This window comes from Diadema setosum, chromosome 4 (assembly GCF_964275005.1).
Source record: "Diadema setosum chromosome 4, eeDiaSeto1, whole genome shotgun sequence".
NCBI classification, from domain to species: Eukaryota; Metazoa; Echinodermata; class Echinoidea; order Diadematoida; family Diadematidae; genus Diadema; species Diadema setosum.
Window position 1 is genome coordinate 44,235,967 of NC_092688.1, and position 21,690 is coordinate 44,257,656.

The 21,690-nt window shown below is 38.9% G+C and overlaps 1 protein-coding gene across 1 annotated transcript; it reads right to left on the reverse strand.

Annotated features, from left to right (window-relative positions):
• Nucleotides 1–1,156: 1,156 nt before the first annotated feature.
• Nucleotides 1,157–17,649, reverse strand: LOC140227324 (glyoxalase domain-containing protein 4-like). Its single transcript, XM_072307739.1, has 9 exons — nucleotides 17,435–17,649; nucleotides 15,780–15,829; nucleotides 14,147–14,267; nucleotides 12,994–13,138; nucleotides 10,678–10,728; nucleotides 9,238–9,404; nucleotides 5,570–5,683; nucleotides 4,944–5,030; nucleotides 1,157–2,617 (listed from the first exon to the last, which is right to left on the reverse strand). Exons 1-9 carry the CDS (start codon nucleotides 17,522–17,524, stop codon nucleotides 2,549–2,551), a joined length of 894 nt encoding a protein of 297 aa, XP_072163840.1. The 5' UTR covers nucleotides 17,525–17,649; the 3' UTR covers nucleotides 1,157–2,548.
• Between the last annotated feature and the right edge of the window lie 4,041 nt (nucleotides 17,650–21,690).

Consider the following 21,690-nt stretch of genomic DNA (forward strand, 5'->3'; position numbering starts at 1 on the left):
ACAGTACAGGCACATACAGGCACACACACAAAATACACTTCTTGACACACTTGTATACACGTATATATATACATATATCACAAGATAATATACTAGTAGTTCGTTGTTCAAGCACTGATCACACCACATGTATATATATATATTTTTTTTTCTTCTTTTTTTTTGCCCTGGGATATGAAATTATCTCACTGAATCATTTAACGTTTTGCCTTCATTATGTCAAACACACACACACACACACACACATACACATACATACAAACATACCGACGTGCACACGAGTTTACTCACCTCACCTAAACTCAGTAATCCAAATGTCAACTCGTTTTGTGACGTTAAATGCATGGAGAAGGTAGCACCATTCCATAGGAGCTGACATCAAGACTAATTAAAACCTGTCCTCTCTTGTCAAACCATACGAACAGACTCAAAGATTCAGACACACACAGACACCTTTCTTCCTTCGACCACAATTTAGCAATTCAAATGAGAGGTCACCCTGCTCGTAAAACAAATGGAAAAGGTAGTACCATTTCATGTTATTTGAAGTTCACTTTGCCCATAGTTCTAATTTGTATCCCTTGTAACACATTAAGTCAAGAATGACAAGACACACGTGTACAACATAGAAAGTACAAATCTATTTTTGTATCAAAATACTGCATTCATCACAGTACTGCCAAAAAAAGCGATCCCATTCTGTATGCACCAATAACTGTATGTTGTACCAATTCATGGAGATGACTCTTTGGCCAGAGTAGCACTTGTTTGCTAAAGCTTCTAAAACGAAGTGCATAATATTATTTGAATATTGTGGTAGGGAACATTCGAGGCTCAATCACATGGACTTCTAGATATTCTGGGCCATAAAAACAAACAAACAAACGGCAAACTATGGTGTAAAAAAATGTGTACCAACATTTAATACAAGAAATGAATGAAAGTAGGCAAGGTCCAAAGTAAGGTCAACACATGATTGTCTACAAAAACAAAATTTCCACTCTTGTATTTGTACACCCTGTAAAAGGCTGTTATCTAGGAAAGTCATAATGAAGGGAGAAAATCAAAACTAAAAAAGTAAATGAAAACATACAATAAAATTGACTTGAAAATTTGCCTCTGTCTGAATGCCAATGTACAAAGCCTGTCTCCCCCTCCCCCCCCCCCCCCAAAAAAAAAGTACATTTGTAGGAATTCCTAACATCATATGACAGCTTATTTGCCAAGAGTTATGCATTTGCCATTGTATGCACATATCCCAAATTACTCTCGGACCAAGCAAATTCATCTCTTGAACCAATGATGCATGCATACTTTTATGGTGGCTCATGATGCATACAGACAATCATGAACTAGTACAGTAACTGATGACTTAAGTTAACCAATTTCATAACACTTGAAGCAAATCTCATGGAAAATTAGCTGTAGACAAAAAGAAGAGAAAAACTTTACAAGGCAATATGATTACAAAACACAAATGAGTGAAAAAAAAATTGATTTAGTTTCAAAGTTTTACAAACTGGCAGTATGATATGATGGCTGAGTATATCTTCTGTGTCTATTCACAACATTCACAAATAATGTTTTGATATGACTCAAGGAAATATAAACCTGCTGTGCACGGTACACATTGTACTACATAATTGTAAATATTTTTACAAAGCGAAAAGTGGAGCATTTTTACAAGTTTGCCTCAGTCTTATATTTCTCTTCATTTTGTTTAGTGATCAATATAAAATCACTTATAAAGGACATGACTTATATTGTCAGGCACATTGTAATACATTGTATAGGTCTATGGAAAATAAAAACTCTCTAAATCTTATAAACCTCTGAATTTCATCCATACAACATAACATATAATTTTTGATTGAAAAGCATTACTACTACTACTACCTCAGGTAAGAATGTATATTCTTCTACTGCTCAAATGATGATGTCATCACTTAAAATAAATGTCTGACAAAATTAGTCATTTATCATAATAAAATTAGAAAAGTTTATGAAGGGCTAAAATGTTGAGTATGGAATTCCTATTTGTCTTTAATAAATTTCCAATCAAATGGTCATATCATCTCGTTCGATCTGAGACAGCAATGTGAAATTGACAAAGTCTACCGCCCTCTTGTGATCGAATGCTGCAGATAACATGTTGCAGTCATGATTTGGCATCACTGCATCTCACAACGCTCCCCATTAACAAGGCTGTTTCCTGGACTCGCCTCACATTGCCTGGCAGTTGGAAAGAAGTTTTTTCCTCCCCGCACGGCCACATCAAGTGTGGAAGCAGCATTTTTATGGTGTGAAACTTGTCCTGGTATGCTCTAATGATGCTGTTAACATGATTTGCCATGATTCCTGATTCCATGATCTTCTTGAAAATCAAACCACATTCTAGACTGATTAATGCTCAGAGAGATATTACATTGCCATGATCTAGTCATCCGCAAATCACACTACTGTACTTGCATCATAGATTCCAATGCGTATACATGGATGGCTCCACACTACACACTCCATGTGACGTCCAGTTCAACTTTCATCTGTTCTATGGTTTGGCTGCTTTTTTCGCTTGCTTCTTTGCAAACCACTCGTCGCTTTTGTCAGCAGCAATTGCCTGAAAAAGATAATGTCAACAAGGATTATATAAATATTTATCTATTTCAGGAAGATATACAAAGTTTATGTGATCTAAAATGCTCAAAATGGGTATCTGCAAAGGTGATGACCATGACATGCATCTAAAAGAATCATATTAACCCTATATAGCCTGGCCTATTTTGAAACTGCATAGCCTGTTAAGTTAAAGTCTTAATCTCCCATCTCTACCAAAACTATACCATTCCTTTAAATCCTACTCAAGTTTAAGTCAAACATATTCTGCAACTAAGGTTTCAGGAAAAACAATAAGATGAATGAAACCACCAACAACATTCATCTCTCAAAATACTGATGGATCAAATCCTTCCAACAAAGGACAGTTAAATTAATAGCAATTGCAAAAAAACAAATACATGGTTAAGTTAAGAATATTGATAGAACAAACTCGGTAGGTAAAAGAGTCCCCCCCCCCCCCCCCCACCACCACCACCACTAACCATTACCAAGCCACACCATAAATGGCTTGCCATCTTCTCAGGCAAGCCAACATGTAAATGTAATACAGTATTCATCGCATAATCGGGCATCTGGATAATCGGGCGGGGACCTCTGATAAACGGGACAATTTTTCTTCAAGCGATCTTTGATTTTGTTGATATTTTACACAAAAAATCTACCAATATACCACAATATTTCAAAGATTCCCTATCAGTTGTCGTTTACATCGAACTTACAAAGCAAGCTTCGGACTGGTGTGTTTTGACCTCCGTCCATCCAGTACACGTACATGCACAGCCACGAAAGCGCCGTGTATAAGTATCCATGCCATTGCGAAACACATGCTTTCGCGAACATTCTTCTCCCCTACATATAAGCAAAGCCATGTGCAGGGAGAGCTAGAGGGTCGCGCCAAGGGGTAGCGTGGTTGTGTATTCATGTACATGTACAGTACGTCAGTATGCATGTGTGTGTGTGTGTGTGTGTGTGTGTGTGCACTACATGTACATGGCGTATGCCGTTAGTGTATGGTGAGTGCTCATCGCGAAATCGGGCACCCCGCTTAAAGGGGCCGTGTTTGCTACTCCCAACCTGTCCCGATTATGCGATGAATACTGTATATCTGACAGGAGGTAGTTTTCCAATCCCTTTACAGAATGAACACTTAAAGGACGAGTTCACCTTCATAAACATAGTGATTGAGAGAATGCAGCAATATTAGTAGAACACATCAGTGAAAGTTTGAGGAAAATTGGACAATCGATGCAAAAGTTATGAATGTTTAAAATTTTTGTGTTGGAACCACTGTATGAGGAGACTACTAAGGCTCGTGATGTCATATGAGTACAACAGTATAAAGAAAATGTAAAGAAAATTCAACATATTTTCACTTTTTTTGCATAATGAAAGAGCACTTGACTTGCTTCTTTCTAAAGGCAATGGGAATAATATTACCCATAACACATGTCAGTAACGAGTCAAGGGAATGTGTACTTTTTTCAAAATATAAAATTTTGTGAAATTCTCTTTATATTTTCCTTATGCTCTTGTACGCATGTGACATCATACACTGCAGTAGTTTTCTCATCCAGCGGTGACTCCACAAAAACTTCAAAAATTCATAACTTTTGAACGGATTGTCCGATTTTCCTAAAACTTTCAATGATGTGTTCTACTAATATTGCTACATTCTCTTAAGCCTTATGTTAATGAAGGTGAACTTGTCCTTTAAAGGAAACCACCCCCCATCCCCCCCCAAAAAAAAAAAAAAAAAAATGGGGATTGAGTGAAAGCAGCAACATAAGTAGAACACATCAGTGAAAGTTTGAGGAAAATTGGACAATCAATGCACAAGCTACGAATTTTCAAAGTTTTGGTGTCGGAACCACTGGATGAGGAGACATAATGTGTGGACAACAATACAAAGAAAATATAAAGGGAATTCAACAAAAATTCATTTTCATGAAAATGACACATTTCATCAACTTGATACTGACATATGTTAAGGGTAGGAAAATTCCCTCTGCTTTTTGAAAGTGGTTTAGTCAAGTGCTCTTTTATTATGTTAGAAAAGTGAAAGCATGTTAAATTTTCTTTATATTTTCTTTATAATTGTTGTCCACACATGATATCATAAACTCAACTAGTCTCCACATGCAGGGATTCCAACACAAAAAAAACTTTAAAAATTCATAACTTTTGCATCGACTGTCCGATGTTCCTCCGATGTTCTACGAATGTTGCTGCTTTCACTCAATCCACATTTCTCTTTTGGGTTTTGCTTTCCTTTAATGAGGATCATCTGTACCACCTCTAACAATTCTTTTACACCATGGTGAGCTCACCTCGTCCAGAAGGCTGTCGGCTTTGGGATCTACCTGTGAGAGTTCCCGGAAGGCCTCGTCTCCGACGAAGCAGATCTCATGTCCATCCTGGAAATGGTTGTAAGAAAATCACACAATCAACCTGCTCTTTGTACCATTATTGACTGAAGCAGTAGCCACTTCAAACATTTATAAATCATAAAGGACTCTCATACAAGTAAATCAATTAAGTTTTTGTGAGAAAAAGTAGAAAGTGTTTATTACAAGTGATAAATCACATGCGCATTTCCAAATATACACTGGATAACAGAGCTAATTTTTCTTTATTTTATTTCAACTTATTTTTCTTTCCTTTTTTTTTTTTTTTTGAGAGGGGGGGGGGGGGGCAGGGGTCCCCAACTCATACTTATTCATGGTAATGAGCACATCATTCACACTCTCAATGATATCCCTCTCCCATAAGTTTGGGTCTCTCTTAGCCTAATTTGGGCCATTCTGCCATTCACAAGATGGCAACTTGTAACTAGACTCTATCATAACTCTCACAGTCAACATTGATAGTCCTTGATTTTTATTTTTTTTTAAAACCTATAAGAATTCTATGCTTCAAAGCAGTAAGTCACCAGCTTGATCTCAGAAAGACTCACCGGGTCACCGAGAATGACCACCTCAACTGTGGCCTTGCCTGGTGTGTCCAAGCTGACCAGTGGTGTGAGAATGCTGTGTCCACCTTCCTTGCTGGCTGCCTCAATGCCTGGAAGCTGAAATGAGGACAGTTACAGACAATGAACATGGAAGCACTGCCTAAAATACATGTATGCAAGCATCCAAAAACAGCTACAAAAAACACAACTTGTTACGATTTCTTGAATTATTGCATCAAAAAATGTAAAGAGGAAACATGCAAATATCTGATATGGACAAACTAATGAATATATGAATGCACTTACATATTGCAATTTCTGTTCATCAAAGGATCAACAAAGACTTAAAAATGTACTATTGAGAAGAACCATCCTTTGGAGACAATTTGTGCGTGATTTAGAAGTGAAAAAAAAAACGAGTATCCATGTACATTCACATATATGTGAGTGTATATGTGTGTATATGTGCACTTGTCCATTCTACATCATGACCACTGAACAGTAATGCAGTAAAAGAGATATTCCGAAATACAAATGATCAGGGTGGGAGGTTACCCATGATACCTGACATATACCGGTACATTCCAAACACCATTTATGCCATTTACAGCTTGTCTCTTGCTACTTAACATACCAGTATTAGTATTGTTTGCCCAGGACTGTATAATGTCAAAAAATATCACATTGCCAATAATCTTAACAAAAAGCACAATCTACCAGCACTATGTTTGATCGATTTGATGATTATTTCATCAACAGCATTAATAAGAAAAGAACTCCTACACTCCTCAAGGGATGACATGAAACAGCTCTTCCTGATTAATAGCAGCATAAACAACAACGTTCATGGATCCAAGGCCGAAGGGAAAAGAATAATGGAGGAAAAAATGGTATCTTGGGAGTGTCAGAAATAAAGAGTCACTACACAAGTATTTGCTGAAATATATGCCAGTGTCACATACAATCATCATCATACACCACGGGTTTTTCTGTGCCTGATAGCTTTTACTCTTTAAGTACTTCAACTACTGATCAGTGATTACATACAACAAGAGACCCACGGGTCGAGCGCTCACCCGAGTATCGCAAGTTCACCTTTCACGCAGTCACTAATCTAAATTATTCACAGCTCTACTAAAATTTGACCAGGCATTCTCAAGTAGAAGATGAAAATGTACCATAAGGGCCCAAATTTTTTAAGATTCTTTAATTTGGGGGGATTGGGGGCCCCCTGGGGCCCTCTGGGTGTGGCATGGTGCCCATTTTGATAAATTGAGATCCTGACCCCCTAGGGATGCTACCTGCTAAGATTGATGAAAATCCATCGTGAGGTTTTCAGGAAGAAGATGAAAATGTACAATTCAGGCCCCCATTTGGACCTTCCCATACCCCTCCCCCCCCCCCCCCCACCCCCAAGAGGGGCACCCCTGGATCTGCTATGAACAAACTTGAAACTACAGTCATTAATGTACTCACTCATAGTATTATCTTAGCTCTATAACTTCTGATTCTAGAGAAGATTTTTAGAGATTCCTTCATTTTGGGGGGTTTGGGCCCCCCTGAGGGCCCCTGGGTGGGGCATGGTGCCCATTTTAAAAAATTGAGATCCTAACCCCCTAGGGATGCTACCTGCCAAGTTTGGTGAAAATGGGTCAAGGGGTTCTCAAGAAGAAGATGAAAATGTACAATTTAGGCCCCATTAGGACCCCTCCCCACCCCCCTCCCCTGGGTCCCAAGGGGGGCACCCCTGATTCTGCAATGAACAAACTTGAAACTACAGTCATCAATGTACAAACTCATAGTATTAACTTAGCTCTATCACTTCTGGTTCTAGAGAAGAAGATTTTTACAGATTCCTTAATTTTGGGGGGTTTGGGCCCCCCTGGGTGCCCCCTGGGTGGGGCATGGTGCCCATTTTAACAAATTGAGTTCCTAACCCCCCTAGGGATGCTACCCGCCAAGTTTGATGAAAATCGGTCTTGGGGTTTTCAAGAAGAAAATGAAAATGTAAAAAGTTTACGCACGACGCACGATGCACGACGGACGCCGGACGAAGGGCGATCGCAATAGCTCACTTGAGCCTTTGGCTCAGGTGAGCTAAAAATGACATGTTAGTCGAACACAATATGTTAAACCCTGTCATGATAGATCATTCTCATGTAAAACAAATGGCAACCCGTACTGAACATAAGAGCAATGCTATTGTAGTGATATCAAAGGAACAAATTATGTGGTCATCCCACAAGACCGAAACACCCACGAGTCATACAGCCCACGAATTCGACATTGAAAACAGGTCCATGAGTCATACAGCTCACGAGTCATTCACCCCATGAGTTCGACACCAGGCAAATAAAGCCCATGAGTTCCACACTAGGTAAAAACAGCCCACGAGTTCGACAGACACAACACGGCGCGTAATGTGTCGGTCTCGTGGGCCTTGTTGGCTTAGTGTCGAACTCATGGGCTGTATGACTTGTGAGCTGTATGATTCGTGGGCTGTATGACTCGTGAGCTGTATGACTTGTGGGCTGTATGACTTGTGGGCTGTATGTCTTGTGGGTATCGGTCTCGTGACGTGCACCCCAAATTATTGTATTTATTGATTTTACTCTATTCACTGATGCTTGGAAAATATTTGCAAATGAATAGAGATTACTTTATAATCCTTTCAATTTCTATTGTGTCACAATGGCCTTTCTGTATGACCGAGGCACGTTGTAAGCGATGGCTAACTTTACACACTTAAGTTTGGATGAATCATCTGAATGCAGCTAGCAATTTCGTATCCCGCCATAAAATTTCAACTGTAGGCTATATGGCGGCCACATGTAGCCAAGCATATATCTCTGCAAAAGGAGGAGGTTATGTTTTCTTCAGCGTTGGTTTGTTGGTTTGTTTGTCCGTGTGCAAAATAACTCAAAAAGTTGTGACCAGATTTGGATGAAACTTTCAGGAAAGGTTAAAAATGACACAAGGAACAGATGACTAGATTTTGATAGTGATCAAGTACTTTTTATGGATTTATGAAGGATTTTTGATATTTTGACAGGTAGGGTCAATGAACTTGGGAGTTTAGGCTGACATATTTGAGGTTTTTATGCGTGCTCTAGTTTCTGCTAGGGCGAGGCGCACCGCGCAGCTGGAAATTGATGACGCAACAAAGGCTTCTATATTGGGAAATCGGGCAACTTTCAGCACGTTTTATGGGTGGAGATCTCTACTAGATGGAAAAAGAAGATTATGCAGGCAATGAGCTGCTTGGCAGAGGTCTGCGCTCTCAGAGTGCTTCTCTAGTTCAGAACGTTTTTATGCTTTAGATGCCGTGCCGTGCATGTGTAGCAAACAGTTCAATGATCACCAATGCTGCATTCAACAGCCATTCGGGCATAGTACTACACTTGTGTAAAGCTTGCTAGCTGTATGCACATTTGTGTGCAATAACACAATCTATAACAGCATTATTCAGTATTGAAACATGTGCAAAATACATGTACATGTATATGTAGGCACTTAGTATGTATGCAACGATAATGTATGTACATGTATGTGATACACACAAAATGTTAGAAACCTGTCTATAGCAGCCACCTGTCTACAATGGCCATTATTTTTGTCTCCCTTAGGTGGCCACTGCAAATCCAGGTTTGACCGTACTGAAGGTGGCGTACCTGTTCCCTCGGGCAAGCAAAAGCTATTCTCCCGAATGCCGTCTTGTGATCCACAGCACCGCCTTGGTCCTGGAGCTCTAACTTGCACTGACCATTTCCGAAACCAAGGAGGGCGCTCTTCGGCGACTGCTCATAGAGTGTCATGCCGCAGAGTTTGGTCCAGTAGTCTTTCCAAGACAAAAACAAATGACAGTCAAAGCTTTAGTTTGCCTATCAAGAAAACACACTGTACAAGTTATCACTTAGTGCTTTATCCTCACAAACACTGTTCACTTTTGTTGTGTTTTTTTTTTTGCATGATACTCTTTGCAGCTGTAAACAATTGAGTATATGAATATAAGAACGACCCAAGTCCATGGAAGATCATTTCGAGTAAACTAAAAAAAACTTCATATCTTTTTTATTTGTCCAATAATATTCTATTTAACTGTGATGGGAAGGCAACATTGTATATACAAATTAGAACATATATTATTATGACAATTAACATTTACATTAATTGTGGAGAGGCCATTTTGTGTGGTGGACTTGGGTCGTTCTTCTTTGATTCATGTACATGATATTCTGCTATAGAGATGGGATGGGATAAGGATGAGAGAGGGCGCTATCATATGAATGTAAGAATGACCCAAGTCCTTCATTCTTACATTAATATAAGATTTAACTCATTCATTTCAGGCACTTCCGGGGGTAATTAGGATTTATCATTTATACACAAGATGAGTCCATGCATAAGCCACAATTTCCCATGTCAAACTGAATTTGGCCAAAAATTGGACTTGGGTCATTCTTATATTCATATACTCAATTGCATTATAAGATAACTGCTTACTAGCAGGTTAATCCAGTGTTTCATCACAGTTAAATTAACACGCCACATGACATGGTTAATATCATGCTCTATGCAGTTACTCTATCAAGAAATCACCCATTACGATGGAAAGTACAATTGGACATTTTCATGAGATCTATCATTTGAAGTATATGTCTGGATCTACAACTAACATTAGGAATGCAATGAACAGGTAACATCTGTCAAAATATTTCACAATTACCACTTTTGGTAAGTTTTACATGTCCACCTCAATCATACATTGCACACATTACAGCACATTCACAACTGCTTTGCAAGTTTTTACTTCATATACTTTTAAACCACTTGAAAGCAGTTTGATAATTTGATTTGAAACACAACTTGGCTTCAGGACACCCTTTCATGAAAGTTGTCAGCCCTGACAAGTTGTCAGTCTCTGTCAATCACCATAGTAACAGTCAGTGACCAGAGCTTCTCAGCCAATCAAAATCAAGGATTTTACTGAAGTTGTCAGAGACTGACAACTTGTCAGGTCTGACAAATTTCATGAAACAGTGCCCTGATCAATCTCTGATCTACTGTGTCCACTGATCAATCATCTGACACAGAGGTCTATCTGCACTTACCGATGGACTTCTGTAGGTTAGACACTCCTAGTGCCACTTTTTGAACGGGATCTGTAATATGAGACAAAAGAAGAACATTTCAGATAAAGCTTCAATAGAGATCACCTTGAGAGCGACACTGAAGTTCGCATTATGAGGATGCGTACTTTGAGTCACTGTCGAACCAATCATCTTCTCTCTGACAGAAACTGGCAAATCTTATTAAAGGGTGTGTACAGTTCTGGTCGAGGTGAGGATTAAGCTTTTAACGTTTTGCGAGATATTCAGAAACCACTCTATGAGATGTCAAAGAGCATGCAGTTCTAAGGGGTATCAAAAATTTATTCGATGAAAATCGGTTTTGAAATGGCTGAGATATCCAAAAACAAGGTGAATCAAAGAGATCCTAATAAAGTTGTGGCATGTCGCCTTTTATTATTAGCACTTTTTTGGATATCTCAGCCATTTGAAAACCAAATTTTCATCAAATAAACGTTGAATCCTTCTTAAAATTACATGCTCTTTCATATTTCAGAAGAGGCTTTTCATTATCTCACTTAGGAATATTCAAAACATGAATCCCCACCTCAACCAGTACTGTACAGTCCCTTTTAAAGCACAAAGAAAAAAAGGTAAAGTTGTTTGGATTCTATTAATCCAGCTTTGATTAAACAGAGCTTCATCATGAATATATAACATATTATTTGTTTATTGCAGTTTCACAGCACATCTATATATAATATTATTCTATGCATGTAGTCACTGGAACCAATCGTGAAACCACCTACTGGACACAAACACCACTCACTGGGAAATATATCAGTCATGGCGCATACATATCAATGCAACTTCACAATTCACATACACGCTAAAATTACTCCAAGGGGATATCATATATTCAGGGAAAATATATGTATTTGATTTCAGACACAAGAAAATCAAAATGATAAATGACCATAATATGACAAGAAAGATATTGATTTGCACATCTGCTCCAATATCTATTTATGGTTTACATAAACACAGCATGATGATAAGAACAAGATGAAATCAATTATGAAAGGGAGGGGAAGGGGTAAATTTGAGGAAAATATTCAAAGATGCAATTTTGTCCTCCACCATGTTTCCATTTCATCATAGATGTAAACAGAATGAAAATTTGCTGCCCTTTGGAAGCATTTTGACAAACGGCCCTTACCAAATGTCTACTTAAACTTTGCTCAAGCACCTAACAATGCCCAGCGAGAGGCTTATGTAAAGAACGGGCCCTGGCTAACCAAACTCTTCCTTATTTGATCTGTTGCCATCCTAGTTATTAGCCTACAGTGCATACATGAATCGTGAAACCTAATGATAGCTCAAAGAACATTGAGGTCCTATGCCGAGTTGGGAATTAATTGATTTCGTATAGTGTCGAAAATTCAGTTTTAAAAAACTGTTAAATTTTGGGTGTTTATGTGTTTAAACTGAACTAGAGAGGTACACCATAGAAACATCACAAGGATTAGCCAAAAGATAAGAAAACTACCCAAGTCTAAAACTGCACCATTTTGATACACAATGTTAGTGGCAACCACATGTGCACATGTGAGGAGGTTTTGATGTGAATGCCTCTAAGTTCCCCACTCATTGTCAGTAAATCTTCACCAAATTTCATATTTTGACATGAAAAAAAAAAGAAAAACCTAAACCAGTAGTATCCTCTGCATCAAATTAGTACATGGTAGTAACCTAACTATAGAAAATGGGATGTACAGCTGTTCAATTTATCAAAAAAAATCAATCAAACATGTCATTTGTAAGATATTCTGTACACATATATGCTCAAATGCAAGAGCTATAAGGTGATGACATCATCTTATCTAATCTGCATATTATGTAAATGAAATGACATAATCACATCATCTCATCTGAATAACTATGAAGTAATGACTACAATCCGTATTGTATATTAGATGACACCATAAATGGCTCCATAACTATTCCATTTTGATGAAGCTCACATCATGCTATTTACTCAATCATGGAATGGAGGTGCACTAACCCATTGAGGACGGGCTGATTTTGCTATAACACACATTTCCCATAGACACCTGCCCAAGTATACTCGGAATTAGTGTTTAACGAGTTAATGAAATACAGGGAACCTCATTACAAGGACCTAAAAACCATGACTATTACCTTGTTACATCAGATTTCTGTCTACATCAGGGTAAAAAAAAAAAAAAAAAAAAAATCATGAAGGGTCGGGACCTGCAAAATCATGGATCTATTTGTTATATCTGACTATGTTATAACGAGGTCCCATTGAACCAAGACGGCTTGGACATCTCTTACCTCCACTTGGAGACGCTTTGTCCACCAGGTAGAATCGGTATCCCCCCGGCGCCTCGACGGCGTATTGCCCCTCCGACACAGAGGCCAGGGTGAGACCAGCCTTCCTGGCGTTAGCAACGGCCTCGCTGGATTGGATTGTGATTCCCTGGGTGGAGGTAAAAGGGGACGGTGTGAGAGGGAGGAGGAGTGTCAACAGAAAGAAAGGATATATGTTTGCATCTTCCATCTGCCAGGGAAACTATAATCCAGAAAACGTTTACAAAATTACATAATTGTGTGCTGTATAATAATAATAATGAGAATAATAATAATAATAATAATAATAATAATGATAATAATAATAATGACAATGATAATGAGATTAATAACAACAATAGTACTAGAAATAATAATAATGATAATAATAATAATAATGAGAATAATAATAATAATAATAATAATAATAATAATAATAATAACAATGATAATAATAATCACCATCATCATCATCATCATCATCACACAGGCACAACTCTCTCACAAAAAATCAGGGGGTATGAGAGTACTTGCAGATGTGAGTCTGAAAAAATCTCAAACTGATAAAACAGAGGTTTGAAATGCATTAAATTGTAAAAATTTCAATGCATTTGAATTGCTAAAAAGTCTGGAATCAGATTAAGCTCTGAACTCTCACATCCCTGAAACATACATTTACTCAGACAAACATACAAACAGATAGACGCTCACAAATGATTTGGATTGAATCTGACAGCATGCTGTTTACTTAGCCCCAGAAAGCAAGCAAAGCAGTGCAATGTCCGTGCTCAAACAAGCCGAGGAATTATCCATTATGCCACTTAGTACCCTGTGATACCATTTTTCAAGACTCCGCCTCTTCATCCCTTCAAACACATATCATCCTTGAATACAGTTCTCATTCTGGCATGCAAGTTTCATGAAAGCCCAATACCTATAATAAGACCTGTCCAAAATCAATGCTAAAATGCTCACATTTTTTGGATCATATCAACATTTTCCCTATAAATTTTAAAAGACGACTTCTTGTTCTAAACTCATTCTATGAGCTGCAGAGAATACACTTTAGTTTTCCAACTCAAGAGGTTCATCCATGACCTTGGCGGCATCGACTACAGACTGTGACCTTTCACCTTACCAGGAAGTCATTTCCGAGGTCGTAGCTCTTGACCCCGTAATTGTAGGTCAGCTCCATCACAAAGTGGCTGTCCTCCGCTCCGAATCCCACCATGGACTTGCTCCACTTGCCATCATACGGTCTACAATTTTTTTTGTGAGGATGACAGAAATATTGCGTTTGTAAGCTAGGATATACCACAAATATCATCAAACATACCAACATTTTCACATTGCCCTCTCAGGGCCATTACTCATGGCAGATAACATTCGGACAAATGTACAACATTTGTATGCTTACATTTGTATGCTTCCCTTGTATGTGAAAGAGACATTAAATGCGATACTTTCACATTATACATTTTGATGGATTCCAGGATAAAACTTTAACCTCAAACCTACAAGATTCTCAGGGCCTCACCAAGCTCTTGCACGCAGTGGTCTGAAGATATGCTTCATTTGGATTCTTAATTACCTCTTAAAAGAGGCTGTAAGCACTGTAATTAATATATATCCACATCTCACTTAATTACAGTTCAAACCGTAAACCATCCAACATTGCATCTAGCTCGAGATTGAAGTGGATTGAGCAATAAACTAATGGGCATGTTTGCTAAGTCATTACATAAATGTCAAGTTTATTGGCATCACATCTTCCATGCTTATGAAATTGATTAATGAGATAATGGGTAATCCAAAAAAAAAAAAAAAAAACAATCTTGGATCTCAAGGGCAGGCAGACTCACCAACATTTACAGCGCATGTGAAATGTTAAAACAATCACTGCTCCTCAAATCAAGCTCCTTTTAACAACACTCAGTCTCACTGTTTCTTTCGTGGAGCCACACCAAGAATTTAGTTTGTTTATTCCATACATTGAACACTATATCTGATTGTCTGGCAGGCTCTGATACAACACACCGTCATTGTGTTCTGCTCCAATGTTGAATTGTTATGCATACAGTGCAGGCCTTACACTTCACACCTTATATCTTGATTCATCTTTCTCCTTCAAGCTGCTTCTCTATTCGTGAGCACTATTCTCTGCTTCACTCTTTGCTACACTATTCTCTGCTTAGCACTACAAGGTTTCTTGCAAGGTTACTTCACACACTGGTGTGACTGGTAAATTTCACACATTTTTTGGACGGGTTTCAGACGATAGATAGTGGTGTACCTACGATGATTAATTGCTAGTGATTCAGGGATAACATGAAAGTGGCAAAAAAGTTTTATGTGTTTTTACAGACCACACTACACACAAACATACATGTGATGCACTGCATGTGTGCAAGGGGTTGACTGCTGGATGTTGGTTCTCATTTCACTAAAAACTATAAAAGCACTCTGAGAGCGCAGACCTCCCCCAAGCATGCAGCTCATTTCCACCACTGATCTTGTTCTTCCAGAGAGATATCAGTGATTTCCACCCATACGTACTTATAGCATTGTGTGCTGAAAGTCGCGCGATTTCCCAATATAGAAGCCTTTGTTACGTCATAAACCCTCAGATGCACGGAGCGCCTCGCCCTAGCAGAAACTAGAGCACGCACTTTAGTGCGCGCATGCAAACCTCAGATAGTACGTAGCCAGTTGAGAAACTTGGCATTTCTTTGGGTCTCATCAACAAAGAGTTCAAGTGGAGGCACACTCACCCATTACAAGTCGCCTTGCAGCCTTCCTCAAACTCTTCATGCCTCAGAAACTGTAAAAAAAAATAATGAAAATAATATTACGACAAAATTAATGTCATCTTACAGACATTATGATTCATGATGCTGTCAATTTAAGTAACTCATTACCCAAAACTCCACCAAAGACTCGGTGTTCGGCGTTGGCAAGAAATTACTGTGAATAAAAAAAAGACACTCTCTTCAGCCCTTTGCTGCCTGTTTGGTTGGGTGGTTAGTCACCTGTGATTTTAAATGCATGCAGTTTTCAATAGGGATTGATATGGTACTTGCCCTGCCCTGGGCTAGCTGACAGTGTATTATAAGCCAGTTCGGAGTTAGCTCATGGGCACATTGGTCCGAATGACCTTTCTTTTTTCTCAGTCGGTTAGGGGCATTTCACTCGTTTTAGAGCAACATAATGCGTAAGCTTTACATAACAATTTATGGAATTCGTCGATCCTGTTCAAACAAAGAATGAACTTGTGTAGACCAGATGACCAGAATGATCCGTCAGATAACACTTGGGAAAGCATCTTTCATTATTTTGTACTGAATGTATTAACAATCTCTTTCTATTGATATTGCCAAATACCACTTTTGCTGCCAGGTGGTTGTGCTGGCAAGCAGCATTTATAAGTATTTCATGAATAATCATTACATTACAGATGCTTATCCCAGTGAAATTAAAAACCAACATGCCTGTTGGTCCGAATGACCTTGTTTCTGCTCATGCGCAAAGTGGAACTCCGAACTGGCTTATTAGAACCTAGACTTGTGTGAAACCTACCTGTGTGAACAAAGTGAAGATACAGTTCACATTCCTTAAACCATGTACCACAAATACCGGAACTACAAATCATGTTTTGTTCTAGACAGAAAGATCCGTCTGTCCGGAGGACTCTTTTATATTTTGCCATTCAGACGCAGTCTCCGCGGAACATTCCCCGACGGACAGATACAGACCGATTTTTCGGTCAAGTTTTGTTCTCACTTTCCAATTCCACATCTCTTGAGAGGCTATTGTCTCTGAAACAGTTGAGTGCACATGGTTGTGACACTTTTGAACACTTTAAACCTGGTGTTGGAATTTCACAACACAATGCACTGTACATGTAGTGTACGCACACCGTCTTTTGCAACCCCTAACTCCTCCAAATCTCCATATTTGTCGCTGTCATCACTCCCGGTTTCAAGATAACTGATGTTGGTGGTATTGTTGTTTGAAGAAGGAGCTAGGAGAAGAAGAATATAATTCAATCAAAATTATTTCATAAATAATACATTTCCTAATTAATACACGATTGAAGATTGCTTCATGCAGTGAGTGTGCCTGTGCTGTGTTTGGTACAAACATGACAAATGAAGTTATTCTGTGCTGTCTGCTGTGTAGCTGTGTGAGCCATTTACATTACATTGGCACAAATCACTCACGTGAATAATGAATAATAATCATTATTCACGTGAGTGATTTGTGCCATATTTTCCAGTTGAAAAATATTTTGCTAACGTGCATTTGTGCCGAACATACTTACGTAGTGACAACAACGCATCTAAAACGTTTAGATCGAGTCATCGAGAATTACATAACAATCGTTAGATAACGATGTGAATGCTTATAATTTGTACCGTGTACAAACCTTCATTCCAAGAACTTCTCGATAAAACTTCGCAGTGTTGGTTCGATCACCAACTTTGAAGACGAAGTGCAAAGCTCGGCGACCAGACATCTTCTCTTCAGGAGTTAGTTAGTTCAAAGTAACCGTGGCTTTCGCATACGTATACAAATCACACCTACTGGCTACGGAGTCTTCCCGTCAGAACTAGCGGATCGGTGTTCCTTACGCTGCGCCGCAGTTTTGGCAGGCAGGTCTGATCATGATAAGAAGGAGCACGGACGCGGAGTGGAGTGGTGGAGGGGGTGGGTGGGACCGAGCAGGTGCGGCAGCGGCTGTGCGAAAGTCTAGCTCTCTGCGCAGTAGTACCACGCGGTACGTGCCTGCATTTTGTGTTTACATCATCGTGCAGGTGGCCAAAGGTCAACATCGGAAAGAAAACAACGTTCAGTACCGGTACGATGTACAGTATTCCATCTTTCTGGACAGGGACATGGTGTCCTTGAAAACCACACTCCTTCTTCTGAAGTACTAGTAGAAAAGTACATTGAGCAAAGATGTTCACAGGTAGGTCGCAACAAGATTAGAAAGATAACTACGATATACGAATCCCCAAATAAAATCACACTCGCCAACCAGGGGGGATTCACCTCCGTGCATTTAGTTGTTGTTGATGTTGTTTTTGTATTTGAGGCGCGTCATTCAAATATGAATATTTACGCCTTTATCTTTATAATATGATTATTTTACATATAGTAAATAAAAAATAACTTTTTACAATCATTTTTATGCGAGCTATGTGTCTGCTGTTATACGGTTGGGGCAAATAAGTTCTGGTGCATGCTGATGGCAAACTCTGATCAGCCCTGATCATTTTTTGATCAACTCTGATCATTTCGTGTCGGTAGTGTCACGCACGCGCTAGCCTTTTGTCAAGGCCCTCTCGCTGTATGGTGAAGAGAGCCCAGCTGAGTGGGGTCGCGCTCGGCTGGGCTCGCTTCGCTCGCCCATTACAGCGAGAGGGCCTTGACAAAAGGCTACGCACGCACACGCTCGGAAATAAAGGAGTGACTGCGATTACAGTCATTTTGACAGCACAAGAATCGTGTCTCATTCTTACGGAGGTTGCGTGTAAATTCTATTGGGACTCGAGTAGGGTAGGGGGATATCACGAAAAATCGTTGACATCATAATGTTCGTTCAGTATTTCAAAAAAGGATAAATATATTTTCTACATATAATAGGCCGGGACTCGAGTAGGGGAAATCCCGAAAAATCGTTGAAATATAGGTTTAATAAAATAAATTGTTTTTGCTTTTTTTTTTTCATTTTCCCGCGATATATCTTCACTTTATCTGTAGTTTTCAAATCTTTCCGAACAATCCTGAAACAGAGTCCCGAATAGGGTTATTTTCAATCCTGAAAATCCCAAAATATATATACAGGGATAATGCTTTTGATGTTCTTATGTTTGCGGTTTGTTAGTTTTGGTTTGCTCTTTGTTTTGTTTTGTTTTGTTTTTTGTTTTTTGTTTTTGCCCCGATTCTATTGAAGTTACAGTACTTACGTACTAGCCTAGATACTATGTGCATGTTTTCCTGCAAAGGATGCCAAGCTTTACAAGCTTTTTACTCGCACTTTTCATCTGGGCACTTGAGCATCACAAGTACGATGATATACGCCAACGGCGGTCTGTATTAATTTACTGGAACTTGGAAGAAGAAGAAGAAGAAGAAGAAGAAGAAGAAGAAGAAGAAGAAGAGGAGGAGGAGGAGGAGGAGGCTGGTCTTCTTTTCGCAGAACATTTCGCCACCTGGACTCCATGGATACTGGATCCGTCATGTTGCTTTCCCAGCTTCCCTTCCAAAAACCTGTGATGGGGCTAATTTTGATGACCTCCCTTCCTAAATCTTGTGAAAGAGGATTATACAACCCATTCCCATCCTTAAATGGGGTGTCTTTATGAATATGGAACAAGCATAATGATTATCTATGTAATATGGTTGACTGCACAAAACAAATTATTAAACAAACGACAGCAAAGAAATCTAGAGGTTTTAGGATCATAATGTCTTTCATGTAGGTTGTATAAGATCGTAATTCCAATTCAAGGTTCATAATTTTTATAATACTCACCTTTTTTTTTTCTTTTTCTTTCCTTTTTCTTTTTCGTTTTCGGATTAACGAATCTGATTTCATGTTCGGAATGATCGAATCTTCGGAATAACAAACCACAATTATTTCATGTTCGGATTAAAGAACTTTCGGAATGGCGACCCTCCTTTCGTTTTTGGAAGGCGAAGCTATAGAAGTGATTGTTATGTCCATAGATATGCAAACCGTGTCTAGATTCCCATGGAAGCCATTGTTATGTAACCTAGCTCAGCAGGCTACAGATGCTATTTGCTTGTTCCTTATGTTTTTTTGTTTTAAGAGCCTTGAGTGCATCCAGTATATGCACTCCAACAATCCTGCCTATTAAAATGATTATGCTCTCTCTCGAGAGGGTCACGAGAAACACCGGGGACAATCATGCACTGCTCTTTTCTGTTTCTCATTCATTTTGTTGTCGGGTCACAATATAGCTTGTTCACGGAACCCACGTGATCAAGACGTCAGTGACCAGGCTGTGTAACTGAAAGTTTGTATAAGTTTAGGTCCCACAGTTTCCACGGTTATAGGTCTAGTAAAATGTAGTTTAGATTTTTTTTTGTACGAAAATATAAGAAACTGTGTTTAAACGCATCTCTGAACATCTACGGAAGTGCGTTATTGTGTAAAAGACTTGTATTATTTTTTGTTTCGTAAACAAAATTACAAATTAAATGCAACGTGCTGAATGATTACTGATGGGACCTGTCATAATAAGAACAGCAGTTAGCATAAAAATATGCGATCATGAGAATTCGTCTAATTTCGAGCTACATGTATTAATTAAAATAAATTAAAAGTCCAGAATTAAAACTATTGCCTTGGTGAAACACGGCCTGTCTTGATCTCCTGAACCAACGGACGCAGAAAAATAAGACCAGCAGTCGTTTTTAGTCTTTGCAGATAGCTTCACCAAAGGCCGTTGTCCTTAACCGTCGCTCAGTATTAGCAGGGAGGTGGAACTCCACCTCCCTGGTATTAGGTCAACATCGATAAGGGATTTCATGAAGAGAGAAAAAGAATACAGTCACATCAGGGTCTGCATATAATATTATACTTCATCGCTCGCAAGTTTTACAAAGCTTCCATGCATGACGATGTATAATGAAATCTTGTTCCTGCATGATCTTTTGTGATTATTGTTGCACGGCGTATTTAGTTCGGTTCGAGAGAAATGTTATCTGCGAGGAACTATGTGGTCTTTCACCGGCGAATTGAATAGTCACCCTCAGTCGGGAACAAACTCGCACAACCCTCGCTCGTTCTCCACCATTTTCCCTATCGGCACCGTTGGGTAAAACGCTGGTTGTAACAAAAAAGATGGAAATCGTCGGGGAAGAGAACCTCAGCACCTGGATTGAGAAGTGGGAGACAGGGAACTGGTTTCCTACAAGCCCCAAGGTGGTAAATGAGTAAGTCTTTTCCATACACTCACTTAACATTACTTCAGCGAGTTCCATCAGGGGCCACGCAACAAAATGTCAGTAGGCTTTATAAGGAAGCGAAGCCGCTCCCCTAACTCCCCACACAGTTTTGGCTCTTAAAAAAAAGTGAACCGAAAAAAAGGAGAAGAAAATCGGAAAAGCACAATTTTTCCAAAAACTCATGACTTTGAAGAGTTTTATCCCGGTCTACCCAAAAGTCTTCCAAAATGAAAACAACGCAGACTATATACAACCGTAATTAAATCTGTATGGCACCCACCACCGCAATTTCATAAAACACCCTGCACTTGATTGCTTTAATGTTTTCCTAATAGAGTCATGTCGCTGAATACATTTATTTTTGTGAGGTCCCTTCAATTTTCCAGCCTATTAACCGCTCATGATGGCGGCGGTCTATTGCATTCAATTATCTTTCTCATTTACTGGAAATGATTTACCATTTATGCTTCTTATTTCATTCAAATTTTCTGTTTAAGTTACAGGCCTATCGTATGATATTGCCTATTATATTATGTTGTATTTATGTTTTCTATACTTGTGACGTATTTTGGTATTGGTTTAATCATTGCAATTGTTATAGTTATTGTTTGCATACTTTGGAACTGAAATCGAATTTGTATGTGCTGAAATGCAGAAAATCTTAAACCAAAGCAAACCAAAATCAAAAATAGAAGGGGCCGGGAG